The following is a 19,122-nucleotide window of genomic DNA, read 5'->3' as shown; positions in this document are numbered from 1 at the left end:
CTGATTGGTCATAAACAATTTGATATTGCTAGTACCGCAGTCAAGTTTTTCTTATTTTCCGATTGGCCGGATTCACTTGTTTTGCTCCATCGCAGGATTCGGAAAGAATGGCAGACGGCTTTAGCGGCGTGTTGAGGATTACGGATTTAAATGACTTTATCGGGCCTTCTCAGGTGAGTGTCACTACGTGCTACGTGCAGTTTTAAAGTCTTCGATGCCGGGACTAAGTGGCTGCAATAATTCTAGTGTAGCAATGTGAATTAAAGTGAACTTCGATTTTCCAGAAAACGCGAACGTCGTGAAAGTTCCACTTCTGCCGAGGATGTTTTCTGCAACTTTTCGAGACCTTCATTTCGTTTTACAGGAGTGTATCAAGCCGGTGACGGTGGAGAAACGAACCGGAAGGCTCGGGTCTATAAGAATCGGCGACGATGGCTCCTATCTTCAAGTCGACGAGGTGAGACTAGCGGGCATTTCGCAACGTTGTGTCAGGCGCGCGTCGCACGGGGACACTTTCAATCGCAATTCAACCCGGTCCGCCGATGTGGATCGAATTTCTCGGCCGTGATTGGCTGACTTGCGCTGACCGCGGAAATGTGCAAATCGCCAAGCTAGATTTTCCTGGATTAGTTCCTCTACGGCAATTGGTTACTCTCCGCTGCTTGTGCAAATAATTAGCCAATCGCAAGCGAGAACTCAGGCTGGATCGGGATGGGATTTTCCGACGGCGATTGGCTCCCTTCCGCATCTCGCTCAAATGAGCCAATCACGATCAAGAAACTTGATTTCGATCGTGCTCGATTGCGAACGAAACGGCACGTACCGAGTGGCGTGCCACCCGACTTGCTCAACAATACATGAGGATAAGGAAAGTGATCGTTGTGGTTTTTTTTTTTTTATCGTGCAGTCTGGCCAGGCATCTAAGCTGCAAAAGGCGCAGATAACGCTCACGGACTGCCTGGCGTGCAGTGGTTGCGTGACATCGGCGGAAACTGTGCTCATCACCCAACAGAGCTCCGAGCAGCTTTACGCCGTGCTCAAGGAAAACGCAGAACTGGTGAGGACACTTTCAAAGCGACCCTGTATTCATCTCTTGTCACAGGTGGGACTGAGGCATTAGAAGAGTACTGAGGTTGACAAAAACAACAAAGCTTTGAAATAGGTTTAAAGCAGAGCGGAGCATTAGGTCAGCCTAATTTGCAGCTGACTTTTTCGCATGAACCGAGAACTGCGTGTGCACATTATGAGGAATTATGACATGACACTTGCTAATTTTACAGTTTTGAAGAAGCAGAGGCGTTCGACAATGCATCTTCAAGCATGTGTAGTTGCTTCACGAACGAGCTCAAGTCTCTCTTACGGGTTTGTTTTGTGTGTTAACTTGGGCTGCTTTTGTGTGAAAATTCGGGTAACCACTATCTTCACTCAAGAAAGTTATCAACCTCTGAATCAATTAAAGAGCTTTATTAAAATCTAGATAGGAAAATTTACGTGTAATATTTGAAAAGCTTCAATCAATTCATGCACATTGGTGAGATTGAATCGATGATGTTCGATTTTGCCATAATCTCAAGCAAATAAAGGTGTGCAATCTTTCCAAACATTGTCTTAAAGTTTGAAGTGCCCTTACAATTGTTATTTAGTGATGTGTAGTGACATCGTCAAGACATGCATCATAGTTCTGAAAGGTATAACACTGAGATATTAAAAGACTGGGGATATCACATGACATTTATTATTTTTTTGTGTGTGTGCATGGAAGGGGTTTGTTTATGCCCATGCTTGCATTTGTGTGTATGTGCAAATAAGCATGCAAAATTAAAAATTGTCGCAGTAGGGAGGGTGTTGAAGAATGTTGCCAACCCCTCCTTGATACGCCAATGTACGATACCAACAAAAAGGAAGGATAATCTTGCTCCTCATATGCTTAAGCATGTTACAGATATTGTAAGCAGAGTACATATGGGTAGATTGTGACATAAACTCATTAGACACTTCTGTAGAACCATCATCGTATGTGTACATATGCAGTCACTTGTGTATGCACACAAAACTCATCTTGTCTTCTTGTAGAAGCTGTGGCTTGGCATTGTTCTAAATTGCTGAACGCTCTTAAATTACGTTTTCTGATATGACCTCCAAATGCTAATTTCACACAAGCTTCTTTTTTTCTTCCTGTAGTTGCTTGCAATGCAGTATGTTTTGTTAAATAGCGTGAGTGATGTGCATAATAATTGATTCTTTATAGCCTGAAGAAAAACGCAAGCTCATCGTCGTCACCGTAGCCCCCCAGGTGGCGGCCTCATTTGCTGGGAAGTACGGCGTCGACTACGAGAGCGCTTCGGCGAAGTTGACAGGATTTTTCAAGGCGTTAGGTGGGTCTGAGTTGCTGCTTTAGTCTTAAATATTGTGAAAAGCTAGGCCTGTTTTTACAGCGAGGTTGTTGATTTTTTTGTTTGTCCGTGTGACTTGTTCAGAAAACTTTGCCTGCACAATGGCAGACAAATGGGAAGAGAGAGAAAGAAAGCATTGCAAGTCTTGTATAGTACAGCAGTAGGGTGGCAAATGGAAGTGAGGTTGAGAAGTAAAAGACGATGGGAGAGAATGAAACATAGCACAGCCTTGCATAGTATCGTTTAGGAAGGGGCGGGAAAGGAGAATGTCAGTATCTCCGCTGTTTCTTTACTCTTGGCGACACCAGTGCGCAGCTGCCCCAGTTTCTTAAATGGAATTAAGTGCGTTGTTTCAGCAACACGCTTGATTCAAGAAGTGCGCAGAAAAGTACTCGTACAGCTAGCAGTGACAAACAGCCGAGCATTAGCATAGCCAGAAACGTTTTTCAACGGTGAAGGGTTTCAATCATCCTTTACGTATGTTTGTGTGTGCATTTGTACCTGTGCATGTATATATACATGTGCAAAACTAAGACAGTTCCGGGGGTTTCTAATAGAACTCTCCCACCTTTGATTAACAGAGGCTGAGTGACTGACAAACTGCTGATTTGCAAGCAGTGACGGACATGAGCATGCACAGGTTTTCCCATCAGGAAACGCCCTATCACGCCAATGTATGGGGCTGGCTTTGCAACCCCCCCCCCCTCCCTCTTGCCCACCCACCCGTACACACGCCCATGGTGACGGACAGAAACTGATATTTCTGGTAAAAGAATGCGACACGAGGACATGGAGAAGCCTAGATGCAAGAACCGCTTGTTTTGTTGAAGTTTTCAGTGTATGTTTGTGCTTCTATACCATGTGTCTGAGGCGTACGGCGCAGCTCTTCAATCTTCTGTGGTCCGCTGTTCCAGACCGGCAAGCACAACTTGCCCCGCCTGTTGTCGTGCCAAAGTGCCCTGTAATTGGTCGCATTCGCAGCTGCTTGAATTGACATCGTAATGCAAAACAAGCGTCTGTGCCTACAAATGTCCCGCAGCATTAATTGTTTCAGCAGCTTTGTGACTGCTGTTAAGCAAATAAAAAATTAGTGGTTATCGACTGGCCCAAGACATTTGCATTTGCACCAATGGGACCAAAGCATCCAACAAGCCAAAGGAACCATTTGGACACCAGCCGTAAAAATGAGTAATTGAAAGGGCTTCTGTTCAAAACGTCTACCTTCCTCTTACAAGTATGTCTGTCAAACTCGAGGGGGGTGGGGTTCAAGGTGGCCACGTGTGACTGCTTATTTCTTAACTGGCAGTACCATTGTGAGTCATCGGTGCAAACGAAGCCTAGCACGTATTCCTTCTGCCACTGCAGGAGCTCATTATGTCTTGGACTCAACGTTTGGCCGCGAGTTCGCCCTCATCGAGGTGCTCCGAGATTTCATCGAGCGATGGGCGCGGAGAGACAGTGACCGAACTGCCTTGCCTCTCTTAGCATCTTCGTGTCCAGGTAGGGTGATCGTAATGAAATATACTATAGACGTATAGGGATTTGGGTGAGTTAGTATGGTTCCATTTTGATCATATGGTTGCGCAGCACTAACCAAGACAAAGACAGAACATGCGTGCACCAGCGCATTCTCACAACTGAAACTTTATATAAAAAAAAGCACATAAGTACAAAAGTGCATCTGAATTTAAAAATTGCTAGCTAACGGATGATGACTGCAACAAACCATGAATCGCCAAGCTAGTAATCTGTGCATCATTGTCTCATCCATTCTTCTTTCACTCAAAGAGATATTATATTTTTTTTTTCGAGTGTACTCAGTTTTCTATCAGTTATGTATGTTTCTGCCTTTCCTGCAGCTTATGCACACTTTATTGATAGTCATTCGCATTCTACAGTTAGTGTAATGGCTAAGAACCATAAAAGTTTATTGGCAGAAAAAGTTTGTCCAAAAAGAGCTATACTTTAAACATTGTCATAGCATAAAAACTGTGCAACTTACTATAAAACTAATGACTCATTTGAAATCAGCATAAAATTCTGTTTATACAGCAAAAACTTAATTGTCCGAGGCTATAGATTAATGGAACCTTTTTTTAATTGTATCTCCCCTTAAATATTGTAAATTGATTAAAGTAATTTCAAGACAGTAGCAGTTTCTTCAGCTATGATTATTTAATATAATTAGCCCACCAGGCTTTTTTGAGATTGGAGAAGCAACAACGACGAAAACCTATGCTTTGAGTGATTCTCTTCAAAACCTAATTAAGGTAGGTGTCCACTGCTGTGCTGCACTTTAACACAAACTGCACTGCTTGTCCAGGATTCGTTTGCTACGCTGAGAAGACTCGCGGTGATGTACTGCTGCCACACATCAGCCGAGCCCGTTCACCACAGCAGATCATGGGCTCTCTGGTCAAGAAGTTTCTAGCTGGCAGGCTGGGAAAAAAGCCTGACCAGGTGAGTGAACAGGGCGTGGCTGTTGAGCATCTCATCGGCATTGTACCACCGAGTGCTTACCTTCGGTGAATAAATATGGAGGCTTACATAGAAGATTCAACCCTAATTGAGGACGACACAGAGAGCTATGGTAAAGAAAATGAGAGGTGTAGTCTTAAGAGCTTGGAAGATCACAGAGTAGGCTATGGAACAAACCGGGGTTAAGGATATCAAAGTTTAAATCAAGAAGAACTAATTGGCATGGGCCGGGCACGTAGTGCATAGGCAAGATAGCCTCTTGTCACTTAGTGTAACTGACGTAATTATGAAGATGTGATTATGAAGTTTTTGGGTATAACCTGGCAACAACAAGCACAGGACCATGTTGATTAGTGGAAGTTAGGAGATGCCTTTGTCCTGCAATGGGCGAAGTCAGGATGGTGATGATCTCGCCAACAGTCTGTAGAAAGCGATGCCCCAAAAAGGACTTTGAAGAATTGCCGCCATATCAAGGGTGGTGCCAAGGAGGATTAAAAAAATTGCTGGAGTGAAAACGATTGCCCAGGAGTGAAGCCGTTGTTAGGTTTGGCCTGGAGATTCGTCTCTCAATCCCTTCGGCGCCCAGTCTGCCAGACGCTGTCGAAGATTTGAGCAGCAGCGTGACTGATGGCCTCGTCGACTCGTCGGGCGACGGGAGGGCTGGCGTGGCCAGCGCCGGAGCTGACAGAGGAGCGGCGCTCCCTTTTGATCCCCAATCACCAAGCCGACCAGCCGACTGCCTATGCTCGTCAGGCATTGTACGTGTTAGCCGGTGGACGAGACGTCGTGTCGCCAAGACGCCGTTAACCATTCGAGAGAGGCCAACAAAGACGGCATCTTCCTGGAGGAGACCGACGGCCACCACAAATCACCCCGCTAATTGAGCGAACAAAATCGGCGGACCCTTTGAAGTATGCTGCCAGGATCGTGGGAACTCTCGAATAGCGGCACACACACGACGACGAAGAGCCCTGCTGGCGCCACCACAGGGCAGTGTTCACGTGGACCGTGCATGCTCGCCCCCCCTCACCTGTGTGTGCGTGATTGGTGTTCGACTCGGAGAGGAGGAGCCCGACAGGGCATAAAACGACGCGGCAGAGTGCTGGACGTCGCTCTGAACCTTGCTCTGAACCTTGCTCTGAACTATGTAACGTTCAACCACCACGCTCGTGGTTTGTGAAACCACTATCCCTTCTTTTCTGTAAATATGTGTAAATAATGTCATAAACCCCTGTTCTGTTTTTCGCATCCTCCAACGACCTGCTTCCTTCCTTCGTCAACCTTTACAATTGGTGGCAGCGGTGGGATGGACTTCACGACATGGGGCTGTGCTGTGGTGAGTGCTTGGTCTTTGCTTTGACTTTCCAGGCTTCAATTGTGTGAGTTTATTCGAAGCTGGATTGTGTGTGAATTAGGGAGATTACCTTTTGTGAGTTTTGAGTTGTAGGGATCCCCTAATTATGTGTGAAGTGCAGGACCAAAGTACAACGGCAATCATGTCGTGGAAGGCAATGCTAAGAGATGAACTTTTGTGTGTGAGTAAGCACCTAGGCATTGAAATAGAGGAAAGAATGGGCAGGACAGCGATTTGGATGCTGATCTCGCAAAAAGCCAGTGAGGAGGATATTAAAAACGCAGTAGAGATTTTTGAAAAACAGGAAATTGAGAAACAAGAAAAGAAAATAAGGGATAGAAAAGAGCGGCTCGATCAATTGGAACAGAAAATCGAGGCAATGAGGCGGAAGTTTCAGCCATCCGTAAGTGTAGCGCACGAGAAGTGCGAGGTGCAGCCCAGACTTGTAGAGAAGGCTAGCACGTTTAAAGACAGCAGCAAGTTCGATGAAGAACCAAATTTGAGTGCTGCTAAAGATGCTGCGCTGATTAGAGAGGCCGACGAAGGCCAGAGCAAGTGCGACGAGGTGCTGTGCCAGTCAACTGTTAGAGAAACAGCCAGGATAGCTGTAGAAAAGCTGGTACAGACCTCAACTGTGTTTGTCGCGACGGTGGGTCTTGCAAATGAGGTTGAAGAAGTCAAGAACACCGGAAAAAGCTCAGGAGAAGCAGCGAAAGTAGATGATAAGAACCATGCGGTTGTAGACAGCTCCCATGAAGACGAGCGAGATTTTTCGGTGAGAAACAGCGGCATTGTTCTTCAGTGTATTACACTGTCCGCCAGTCTAGAATGTGAAAGAGATGATTTCGTTGAAAATCATTTAGACTGCGCGAGTTCGACAGCTGAGGAATGCTGTGAGAGTGTTGACGAGCTTGCGATGAAAGCGGAAGGCATGGCAACGAGCCGCAAAAAGCGGCGCAGACGAAAGAGACGTCGCAAAGTCGCGAGTGAGACAAGCAGCTCTAAGCGTGTAAAAGAAGGCGAAAAACCTTTGAGTGTGGCAAGTAGTACTAGGCACTTTTTATCGAAGCTTAAGTCAGTTTGCATGCGTCCGAGCAACCGGACGAAACGAAAAAGAACAGCACGTTCTTCAAGAATAGAATCGCGTGTAGAAGCGCCCTTGAACTCTAAAGACGCCACCCAAAGCGAACTTCCTAGTAGTGGGGAAACGGTTGGTCGCAAGCGCCGCCGTAAAAGGAAGAAGCATACGCGAGTGACAAAGCGAAGGGATGAAGGAGGTAGCAATCAGCCGGGCGAACGACGGAAAAGTGGGTTATCGGCCAGTTCGACGGGGTGGCCTTTGTGTCGTGCAACAAAACGCCAGCGGCGAGGTGGTAGGCCACAGCGCGCATCCTCGCGACGGTATGCGCGGAGGAGATTTAGGGCTTTTCATGGAGGGGAGTGTCGACGTGGTCCTAGAAGAAAGACCACCATAGCTAAACACCGCTCGGCTAGACCAAATAGGACACCGTCACTCTTTCCCTTGGATTGCTCGGGTTCCCTCCGCCAGATTGACAAAAGCCGGCCAAAATCGCAAATGAGGCGTAACGCTGCTGTTCAGCTGGAAGCACGTGCTCGTTGTGGACCCGGGCGTCCCCGAAATTCACCAAGACCGCGGCCGCCGCCTGTACGACTGAAGAGGGAGCGACAGCTGTAGGCCGGAGAGTCGGACACAGGATTTTTTTTTTTTTGGAAACATATTGGTTTGTGTATTTTTGGTTTTAAAGTGGTGTTCCTGTGTCATCTCCACAGCTAGTTTGCTTCGATACATTATTTCCCTCTAAATTTTGTTTGTGTGTAGGCTTTGTCAAAATTTTGAGTTAAGTTTTAAACGGTATGCGGAAGCAATTACCCGCCTCGGTCAACCGACTGCGTGAAAGGAGTTTTTAAGATAAGAGCACGCATGTCGCAGATGAAGTTTTGGTACGCCCGCTAAATTTGAAAGAGTGGTGGCTATAGGTTAGAGCAATATGACCTATGATAAGGTGTGCGATAGGAGTGCTAACGCTCTTTGGATGAAAGTAAGATGTCGTGCTAGAGCGCACAGCAAAGTCATGTGCGTTCTTTAAAAACATGGGCTGACATGAAACCACATCCAGCAAATGAGCGTGTTAGTAAACCAGGTTTACTTCATTTTGTTGTTTTAGTGATTGCTTATAAGGATCATATGATCGCTTTAGCTGAGGGAACTGCGTTCACCAAATTTTGCGACTAGATATATTTCAGGAATTTGTAAAAACGCAGTTTGATCTGTTGTGAGTGAGTTTTCGTTGGCGCCAGGGTGTCCTCCAAGTAGGCACTCACGACTACCTTTTAAGTTTGTACTGAGAGAATAGAAAATGCGCCCAGTTACCTTTTAGAGGTTTAGGCTGCCTTTGTGCGGAATTTAGGTAGTTGTCTTTCATGACAACTACCTAAATTCATGAAGTTAAATGTGAGTTACAACTTAGTAGTGCGGATGGTTGGAGAAAGCTAGTTGTGAAAGAGTGATTCGCGTTATATGGGGCCAAATTATATTTGCTTTTGGGTGCTTTTCTCACACGGCAATAGGTTACATCTTTGGTAAGCATCACCACGTCCATGATTGTTTTAACTTTGGCGGCACAAAATTGTCTCAAAATTTTTGTACAGGTTTCTCTTTTGTTTGTGTTTCTTGAGAAGCCTGGAGGGTTTTAAGCGTGTCCAAAGTGCTTGACTTCAGCATGGTGTTGTGTTGTGTGGTTGGCCTTGCTGTTGTCAATCATTGTGAGCTGGTTTGGGAGTTGGTTTCGAGTTCGCAGCTGGAGAAAGAAAAGCCAGGCCATCGTCCTCGTCACCAATCATTCTCTTCGTGCCCAGCGGTTGGGAGCGCTGGCCAGCCGAGATTTTCCGGGCGGTGGAGGAGCTGTTAGGTTTGGCCTGGAGATTCGTCTCTCAATCCCTTCGGCGCCCAGTCTTCCAGACGCTGTCGAAGATTTGAGCAGCAGCGTGACTGATGGCCTCGTCGACTCGTCTGGCGACGGGAGGGCTGGCGTGGCCAGCGCCGGAGCTGACAGAGGAGTGGCACTCCCTTTTGATCCCCAATCACCAAGCCGACCAGCCGACTGCCTATGCTCGTCAGGCATTGTACGTGTTAGCCGGTGGACGAGACGTCGTGTCGCCAAGACGCCGTTAACCATTCGAGAGAGGTCAACAAAAACGGCATCTTCCTGGAGGAGACCGACGGCCACCGCAAATCACCCCGCTGATTGAGCGAACAAAATCGGCGGACCCTTTGAAGTATGCTGCCAGGATCGTGGGAACTCTCGAGTAGCGGCACACACACGACGACGAAGAGCCCTGCTGGCGCCACCACAGTGCAGTGTTCACGTGGACCGTGCATGCTCGCCCCCCCTCACCTGTGTGTGCGTGATTGGTGTTCGACTCGGAGAGGAGGAGCCCGACAGGGCATAAAACGACGCGGCAGAGTGCTGGACGTCGCTCTGAACCTTGCTCTGAACTATGTAACGTTCAACCACCACGCTCGTGGTTTGTGAAACCACTATCCCTTCTTTTCTGTAAATATGTGTAAATAATGTCATAAACCCCTGTTCTGTTTTTCGCATCCTCCAACGACCTGCTTCCTTCCTTCGTCAATCTTTACACCGTGCCTATGGCAAGATGGCGGCTGCGGCGCCCTTCTTACTAGGGATATGATAAAGTAACATCGTTCAGGGATTAAGAACGTAGCATTTCCTTTGCACGCCCAACGAGTTTAATGTGGAAACTTTTTTCGGGTCACATAGTGCTCTAAGTGCGTCTTAGTATTACTACTTTTCCTTAGTAAGCCTCTAATGGAAAGCAAAGTTCTTTGGAGATTCAGTCACCCATACTCGTTGCTGTCTGTTATTTTGTCGGGAACAACTATCTTTTAATATTAAATGAACATAGAATTTACATTAACATATCGAAGCCACTTGATCTTTATGTGGGCACTACTAGAAAAGAACAGGTTTCCACCGTCTTGGTAGTGGCAAATGCTGGCTTCACTTCTGCTGGTCAGGCATTGCTGGAGCTTCCACTCCAGCAATTTTTTTAATCCTCCTTGGGTAGTGCCAGGGGAGGGGAAGGGAAGACAGTGCCCCCCTTGAAATGTTAACTCGCTTTCCAACTGCTTCCGCTGACAGTCAAGAAGGCTGAACCTAAACCAGTTCCTTCAGTCCTTCTAAATGGCGTCCCTGCCCATTTAGAAGATCGCTTTTGTCATAGATGAGATGTTGCACAAAGGTGTTGCTTCCTGAACGGAGATGTTAAAGATAAAGTGAAATCAGTTGTGTCTGAATGCTGCAGATCATCCGCATTTGCCAGATATTAGAGACCAGCCACCAGTGCTGTTAATAACCTTTCGTGAACAGCTATTCTTGGCTGAAATTGTTTGGTTAAGGCAATGAGTGATGCACCTCTCACTTCGGCAAGGTATTGCAAGAAACTTCATGAGAAGTAAAACATTGAAGTACTATCTGCGAAAGTAAATGTTCAATAATGTTGCCCTCAAGGATAAACAGTTACCGTATTTACTCGATTCTACCGCGCCCTCGATTGTAACGCGCACCCGATTTCCACCGCGAAAAAAAAGAAACGTAAGACATCAATTGCAACGCGCACCCATTTTTCTCGCTGGCCCGCATGATCACACCACTCGAAAAAACGACTCCTTTCGGGAGCGTCTTCCATTTAAATATGAGGTACGGGCGAAGCTTGTGCTTATCTGACGTGTAACAGAGCATTGCCGTCACTGTAGTTTTACCGTGGACCGATGTCAGCACGCGAACTTGCTTCGCCCCCTTCTTCTCGACGGTTGTGGTGCCAGGCATGCCGAAGTAAAGAGGCGTCTGATCGGCATTCCCGATTTGCCCAAGCAGGTAGCCGTTGTTGCACCGCAAGTTTAGGACGAACCTCTGAAAACTGTGAAGCTTTTCATCGTACTCCTCCGCAAAACTTTTCGCATATGCATGTTCCCCTTCGGAGGGAAAAGCCTTTCCTCTTCATAAAGTTAGTTAGCCAGCACCTGCTCGCTTTAAACTGGCTCCGCATTAGACCTTTTTCTAAAACTAATTGCATAGCCCGCACTTGGAGCAGTTCTGTCGTCACGGACCGCTGTGCCGCTCGCTGCTCAAGCACATACTCGCCGAGCAGCTCTTTAATTTGCGGAAACCGACCTTGCTGTGGTCCACTGAAGCCTTTGCGTGAAGCTTTGCTGTCGACAATCTTCTGCTTTTGTTTCCGCCGGTCCCGCACGCACGTTTCGGGAACTCCGAATGACCGCGATGCGGCCCGATTTCCATCCGTTTCTGCACACGCGATGACTTTACTTTTAAAAGCGGCATTGTGGTGCGCTCGAGTTTTTGGAGTCTGCCCTTCCACGCCGTCGATGTTAATGCACTACTAGATGGCGAACTCCTCAGCACACTACGAAGTGCCGCACATGGGAAACACATAGGCAGAAATGGCCGACGCCATGCCGACGCACGTAGGGGGCGGCCATTTTGGATTTGCCGATTGCAATAGATTGACCGTAGTTTTTTTGTTCGTACTCGATTCTAACGCGCATGCGATTTATGAACTCGCTTAACCGGAAAAAAGGTGCGCGTTAGATTCAAGTAATTACGGTAAGTTGGGATGCCTACCCAACTGCTTGTGCTCGTTCACGTGGTGGCCCACTTGGCACTCTGTATGCGACTTGCATCTCTGTTTTTTGGCAAACTGCATGACCCTACATGCACTATTGCTTTTTTTTTCTGTGCACTTTCAATTAATGTATTAGAGCTACTGTGAGTTCTTAGAAAGGCAAGCATACCCCATCATATAAAGGCAAGCATATCCCATCATATTCTACACACAATGCATGCATTTACATTAAAATTATCATTTGCCAGAGTTTTCATTGAAATGTCCTACGAAACCTTTAAGAACAGGTGCCTGTCTAAGCTGTAGCATCTTTCAGTTTGTTAAATTGGCAATCATGTTGTCATCACAACGTAGTAGCACTGTTTATTTAAGGGGTACTGGCACAAAACATTGAAGGCAAGATAACTTATGAAATAGATTTGCGCAGACAGACGTCTGTTGTCATCGCAATAGCAGCAGATAATGCATATAGCCAAGAACATATCTAAAATCAATCTTAAAGTGCGTGTTGTGCCACTGCACGTGAAATGCACGTTTGGTTTTTGTGAGAACAATCAACATGCGTTGTTTGAAAACAAACGACCTGCGTCACGAGCTTTCACGTACTTGCGAGTGTGCTCGCCTTGCAGACCTTTCGAACAGAAAGAGGGGAAGACTTGAAGAGGTGTACAAAGGCTGACGTCTTTACTGCAGCAGTGCATTTTTAGGGGATCATGCATATTTGCTAGACTTGTGCGAATAATTTAATGCTTCAAATATTCAAATGATTATTACTGTATTTTAATTTGCTTTGATTCGAATTTAAATGGTAGAAAATTTCAAAGTATTTGAAATAAACGAACCAGTGTTACAGTCTGCACATAACCCCCCATGGAGGTGGTTTCAGATGCTAAGCCACGAAAGCATCTTTATAAATGTGTATTAATTCGCATGTGACATCCTGTAAAGGTGGTTTCACTGCTGTGAAGGAGCTCTAAGCCATGAAAACATCTTTTCAGAGGGAATCCGCATTGCCGCGAAGCCCCACTTCAATGTTAAATGAGCATATTACCTTCACATCGATTCATCATTTTTTTGAAGTTTAAAAGCTTGTTATGCTAGCTTGTATGCTCCAAGTATAGTAAAATTCAAAATGTAACATACTGTATAGGTTGTCGCTTACATTCTATTGAAACTCAAATGCAGCTTTTATTCGAAGTTGTTTCCACTTCTTTTGAATCAAAAAGAATGACATTTATTTTTATATATTGTGCAGATTAGTTAATTGCAATTATGCCCATTTTCAAATTATGTGATATACATTAATCGAATTCACTGTGAAATTATCAGACCAAAAACACTATTCGCTTCCAATCTAAAATTCTCTATTTGCACAAGCATAATATTTGTAACGTCTTAAAGGGGATTTTGGCCGTATTCAGGAGGCCTTCATAGAAAACTGTTGTCAACTTGTGCATATGTGGTTTTGTGTGCTCAATTAGCCAGCTATGTTTACATGAAAACCACTCCGAGTCCCATTTCACTCAGCGCTCTCTGAAACTAAAACTGCGACTGGGCGGTATAAAACTGTCTCTAAGTAATTAACTCTCATGCTCTCAAGCAAATGAGCTTTCTAGCTGTGATAAGTGGGTTGTTAGCTACTTAGTGCTACAGAAAAATCAAGATTTAGAGTGTTTTGTGTCAGTACTTTTCTTCAATGGACTCGTGTTTGTCCAATGGCAGGCCTGCATATCGTCAGTTCGTTGACAGTCGTTCGTGTTTGTCATGCCTTCATGACAGCATTACGCTAGCATCTTGAACTAAGCTAATACAGATAATAATGTAGGGTTTTTTTGACGTATTAGGCTACGAATTTGCCGGTAGCCACGACGTCCTTCTTTGCCTCTTCTTTGTTTTCCGTGCCCAGATTTACCATGTCAGCGTGATGCCCTGCTATGACAAGAAACTGGAAGCATCGCGGGCAGACTTTTACGACGAGATATACAGCACCAGAGATGTTGACTGTGTCATCACATCTGGTACGACATATTTCCTTTAACTTGTTCATTTTTGCATTCTTTTACTTTGTATAGATGCGGTAGAAAAAAACACTTGCCAACTCGGAACTAACTGGTTTTGTACTTGTCTTGTCTAAAAAAAAGTGATCTTGTAGGGTTGAGGGGCTGTTATAGGAAGATGAAACATTAAACGATTTTTTTTACAAACCCATTGAGCCAGCAGCACAGATTCTTCAAATTATCGACAGATTTAAGCATTGTGCATAGAGCGGGCAGTTAATATGAGTTTTCAGAACAGCACATCTCTACAGACACGATGTGACGCTGCACAGAGTTTTCACTGAGTCTTACTTTGGGGCGAGGCATTATTTTAGGATATCACCCTTGCAGCTGATGTGGTTGACTTTTTGGTGTTATACCAGAAGAAAAAATTCTGACCTCTGGGTTGGTTCTCCTAAAGGTTGCTTGCAGAAGTAGGTGTTTGTGGTACTGAGAGTGAAAAAATGAACACCATTATTGTGGAACAATGAAAGCGTGTCTTGGAATGCATGCTTCCTCAACGTGGCTTATAGTGTGGCCTATGGCTGGCTGTGGTACGCTGAGAAAAGTTGGTAGTAATGGGATGGGTCGAGGCCACTAACATATGCATTGCATTGGTACTACACTTGGACTTGATATAACGTACAGGGATATAATGAATTATCGGTTATAACGAAGTAAATAGTACATAAACAAGTATTTCAATAACATATTGTTAGAAACATACCTTCATAACAAATTTTCAGATAAAGCAAACTTCTTTTATGTAAAAGTCAACTTTCTTATAATGTGGCATGAATGTACCATGAAGAGGCTACTTACATTTAGACAATTACTACCTAGCCATTTTGCTTAGATTTCTGTGGTGATATATAGGCACGGTCTTTTTTGTCAGCTTAGTCAAAGTGAAGGCTTGGAAGAAATTTTCTTTATTTATCTATTTTAGATTGTATTAAGACGCAAAGGTCTTGGATAGCAAGGCTGAAATCAGAACATCGTCTGTTTGACTGACGTCTCGTTATCCATATATTGCTGTATAGTGAAGGAGTACGGTATATAAGGGCATACACGGGATCGTTAGGAATAGCATGAATTGTTGGTTTCGGTGATTGAGAAACAAATAACGTTATGCAATTTTGGGCAACAATAATTGGGTTCTAAGCATTTGGATGAGTAATAGAACAGACACTGACAAGATGACGGTGTGACTGAGTCAATAAATTATATTGTGTATAGCACAGAGCCAAAGCAATACATGTAATCAAGTCTTTTAGCAGTGTTTCAGTCAGAAGTTTATCACTGACCATCGAGGCCATGTGGCACTATGAAATCGTAGGCTTCACATGCAGTACGATTCACGATTGTGAGTGTTCAAAAGAAGTAAGTGTTCATCAGTCTAACAACTTGGTGTCGGTGGCAATAACTGCTTTTGTTTATTGATTGTTCAGTACTTCGTCAAATCTGTTGTAATGCTCATGGACTGTAGTGGCCTTGTATTCAGTGTGGAAAGGGAATGTAGTCACACTTTATGAGCAATGGCCAATTATGTACATTGTTCTTTCCTTAAGTCATATTGTCTACCATGTTTTTGTAAATTGCAAAATACATGTTGCAAATACTCTGCATGATAGTGACTTGAACTTTATCTCAGTAGTGCTGAGTTGTAAAGTCATGTTTTTTAATTGCATTATTATTTATATATAGATTGCATGTACTGTTAGTGGAACCTCATTTATGCCGCCAAAAATTGCGCTGTATGACTTGTAGGTCCATTGTGGATAACTCTGAGAATTATGGGATGAACTGGTATATGTAAGTGCAATTTATATTGAACAACTGTACAGACACTCCTGTTAAATGAAACCTGAAGGGAAAAGGAAAATGTGTTTCATTTACGGATAAAAAGGGATAAAAAGCAATAGGATTTTAGAGATAAAAAGCAGTCCGGGATTCAAGTACAGAACTAACTGCTTGTATTAAAGACAGTTGTTCCATTTAAGGGCAGGCTCAACTTAGACCCTTCTTTGTTTATTTCTTCGGTGATCTTGATCAAACTGCACAGGCCTATGCAGTTTTTTCTGCTGATTTAAAATATCTATTACTTTTCCCTTAACTCATCTTGTTCCTGAGGTAAGTTAAGTTCACCTCTTTGTTTAAGGCTGCCATGGAAAAAAAAGGCCTAATTAAAAGCAATACCGTATTTACTTGCATTATAGGGGCACTTTTTTTTTTTTCCACGAAATACGGCTCGAAGTTAGGGGTGCGCCAATTACGCGAGGTAAAATTTTCGAAAATTTTTTCGGCTCTGTTCTTGCGCTTTAAATCTGCACATTTGTCAAGTAAAAGGCGACTATATCGTTTACCAATTAATTCAGCATTAAACAAACATACCTACGTACCTTTTAATGAACGAGCGAGAGCCGTCAACTGCACGCACACACGTAAAATTTATTTACATAAAACTCGTAGGTGTTCCTCCTTTTTCTTATTCGTAGTCCGAGTCTGAGAGCACACATTCATCCTCGCCGAGCGGAAATTCATTTTTCGTGTCCGAATAATCCACAATCCACAGCATGTTATCCTCGCATCCAGTGCGTTCGAGATACCCGTCTTCTTGAAGCTTTTCCTGACGACTTCGTCAAAGATCGCTTGCCACGCTGCCACAATCCAAGCGCACAGCATTTCTACAGGCGGCCTCTTAATCTTACCACCCGGAGTCAGCTGATGTTGTCCCCCAGCCATCCAGGTGGTGTACAGCCTTCGAACATTGTCCTTGAAAGGCTTATTCAAGAACAAGTCCAAACACTGCACTATCGATGTGAGGCCGCCCGGAATCACTGCCAGATCTGTGCGCATCTACTTTAGCTCATCTCGTACGCGGTCTGCTAGGTGCCCACGAAAACTGTTTCGAACAAGCATGGACGGGAACAACAGACCACCCGGCCGCCTACCCCAGACTGTTTTCACCCGATTCACCATGAGTTCCACGCTCATCCAGCCTTTTTCCTGAACTCTGATGTAGATGCCTTAAGGGAAATTTGCCTTTGGGAGAGTCTTACGTTTAAAAATAACGTAAGGTGGTAGCTTGCGCCCATCCGCTGTCACCGCCAGCATTTCGGTGCATCGTTGTTTATCAGTGCCAGACGTTCTGATGATGATGATGATGCTCCGTGCACCTTTCTCCTCCACTGTCCTGTTCCGCGGCATATCAAAGCAAAGGGGGGTCTGATCAGCGTTTCCGATCTGGGACAAAATGAAGTCTCTCTGCTGTCGGAACTTGATTACGAAACAGTGGAAGTCCACCACTTTGTCCTCATGTGCTGCAGGCAAGCGCTGGCACAAGGTGGTCTGCCTTGGCAGTGCGAGGCCATGGCGCCGCATGAAACGAGTTGTCCATCCGGAGCTGGCATTGAACTCTTTTGCTTCGATGCGCTGCAGTCGGGCTATTCTGTGCCCCTCAGTCTGCACAATATATAATGACACAGCAGAGCCGTCTTTTCATAGCTCCCGTATATGCCAGACCAGTTGCTCTTCGATGTTTGGATACCTGCCGGTCTTGGCACCGTGAAAAGCCCATCATGTCTTCTTTGTCGCCTTAAGTTTTTCTTCTTGATTTCTCCAGTACCGAATACTGGTTTCTCCAACACCGAAATGCCTGCTTGCAGCCTGGTTGCCGTGCTCCAGCGTGTACTGCACTGCCTTCAGTTTAAATCCAGCTGTGTAGCTTTCGTACTTCCCCATGGTAGAACCAAAGTTGAATACAGGACTACAACATATGCACATTACTTGCAAAATGTTGTTTCGTTCTTTTTTTCTAATGGTGGTGATGGCGATCAAGCCCCCGGCGTTCTACATGTGGCTTCCAAGGAGCGCGGCGATTTGGGGAGTATCAGTAATTGATAAAACAGCCATTTCTTTTTTTTTTTTTTCGCTCATGGACGCTTTCTTTTTAAGTTTTATTCCGATAAACACGTCGGTTAGGTCGTTGCACTTCGAATTTTTTTATTTGCTCATCAATTTGCCTTCTTTTTTTCTTCAGGGTGCGGGTATCCTGTTTCAACGGTACCACTGGGGGGGTAGAATCGTTTCTGATCACGGCCAAGTTCAGGGTGCGCCTATTATGTGTGGAATTAGAAAAATCAAATTTTCCTTGACCAAACTAATGGTGTGCCTATTATGCGATTGTGCCGATTATGCAAGTAAATACGGTATTCAAGATATGGCAACATAGACTAATAAATAGAGATTGATAGCATGCAAAAGTTTTTTTTTTGTTTTTCGCCCCTTTTTTGGTTATTTTACAACCAAATGAACTTTCCATTTTCAAAAGCAGTTTGAATTGTGTTGCAATTTCGATGATTAAATAATTATAAAGGCTTGTGTTCTAAATATTGCTCCCATAATTGTATTCTATACACGTATGCATTTCCATTTGAAAAAGAATTATTGTTGTACTTGCCCTAGCTGCAGAGATATTGAGACCTCAAAATTGAAAAGTCATAAGTTTACTTTTCTGAAAAAAATGGAAAAGAACTCATGGCAGGCACAGTTTTTTCGGGTGCACACTAAAGAACCCCAGGTGGTCTAAGTTTCAGGAGCCCTCCACTACGGCGTCTCTCATAATCATATGGTAGTTTTGGGACGTTAAACCCCACAAATCAATCAATCAATCGGCACAGTTTCTTCAAAAAAGAATAATACTAGTATGTATGTTTTGCAATGCTCATAAAGGCTCTCATAAATTGCTAGCAGAGCTTCGAACACAGCTGCTGGCAAATTATGAAGAAGCCTCGAAGTAGGCTCCCAATTTTTTGCAGGTACTGCATTTTGTTAGCACCAAGAATCTAGACAGTCAGAATGATATTATAAGACAACTGCCACTTTCTGCTGTGTAAAAATTTGAAGACAGACAGAAACATACTTGCAGAAACCAAATACAGTTAAACAGGGTTATATCAAATCCACAAATATAGAATTTTTGGGTATATTGAACTCGTAAGTTATCCTCTTGAATTTCCTTTGTAAACGTTTAGAAATTTGCACGTTTATATCGAATGGTATTTTTACCCGCTTCGGATATATCGAACGCCACGTGAGTTCGAAGGTGCGCTTCGGCACTCGCCCCCCCCCCCCCTCCCCTTCGCGATCTCCGCGGCAGCTCGGCTCCGCACGCGAG

At 44.5% G+C, this 19,122-nt stretch overlaps 1 protein-coding gene across 1 annotated transcript in view; it reads left to right on the top strand.

Moving 5' to 3' along the window:
* Positions 1–26: 26 nt before the first annotated feature.
* The window catches only part of LOC119179008 (cytosolic Fe-S cluster assembly factor narfl), a 40,377-nt gene continuing 21,281 nt past the window's right edge, over positions 27–19,122 (top strand). Inside the window, exons 1-7 of the mRNA XM_037430091.2 lie at positions 27–173; positions 365–457; positions 908–1,057; positions 2,249–2,375; positions 3,759–3,893; positions 4,717–4,853; positions 13,817–13,928. Of these exons, the coding sequence (XP_037285988.2) occupies positions 108–173; positions 365–457; positions 908–1,057; positions 2,249–2,375; positions 3,759–3,893; positions 4,717–4,853; positions 13,817–13,928 (820 nt within the window). The 5' untranslated portion in view covers positions 27–107. The remainder of the gene's footprint in view (positions 174–364; positions 458–907; positions 1,058–2,248; positions 2,376–3,758; positions 3,894–4,716; positions 4,854–13,816; positions 13,929–19,122) is intronic.

The sequence above is a fragment of the Rhipicephalus microplus genome, chromosome 7, assembly GCF_043290135.1.
Source record: "Rhipicephalus microplus isolate Deutch F79 chromosome 7, USDA_Rmic, whole genome shotgun sequence".
NCBI classification, from domain to species: domain Eukaryota; kingdom Metazoa; phylum Arthropoda; class Arachnida; order Ixodida; family Ixodidae; genus Rhipicephalus; species Rhipicephalus microplus.
This window is presented reverse-complemented; position numbering and strand designations above follow the sequence as displayed.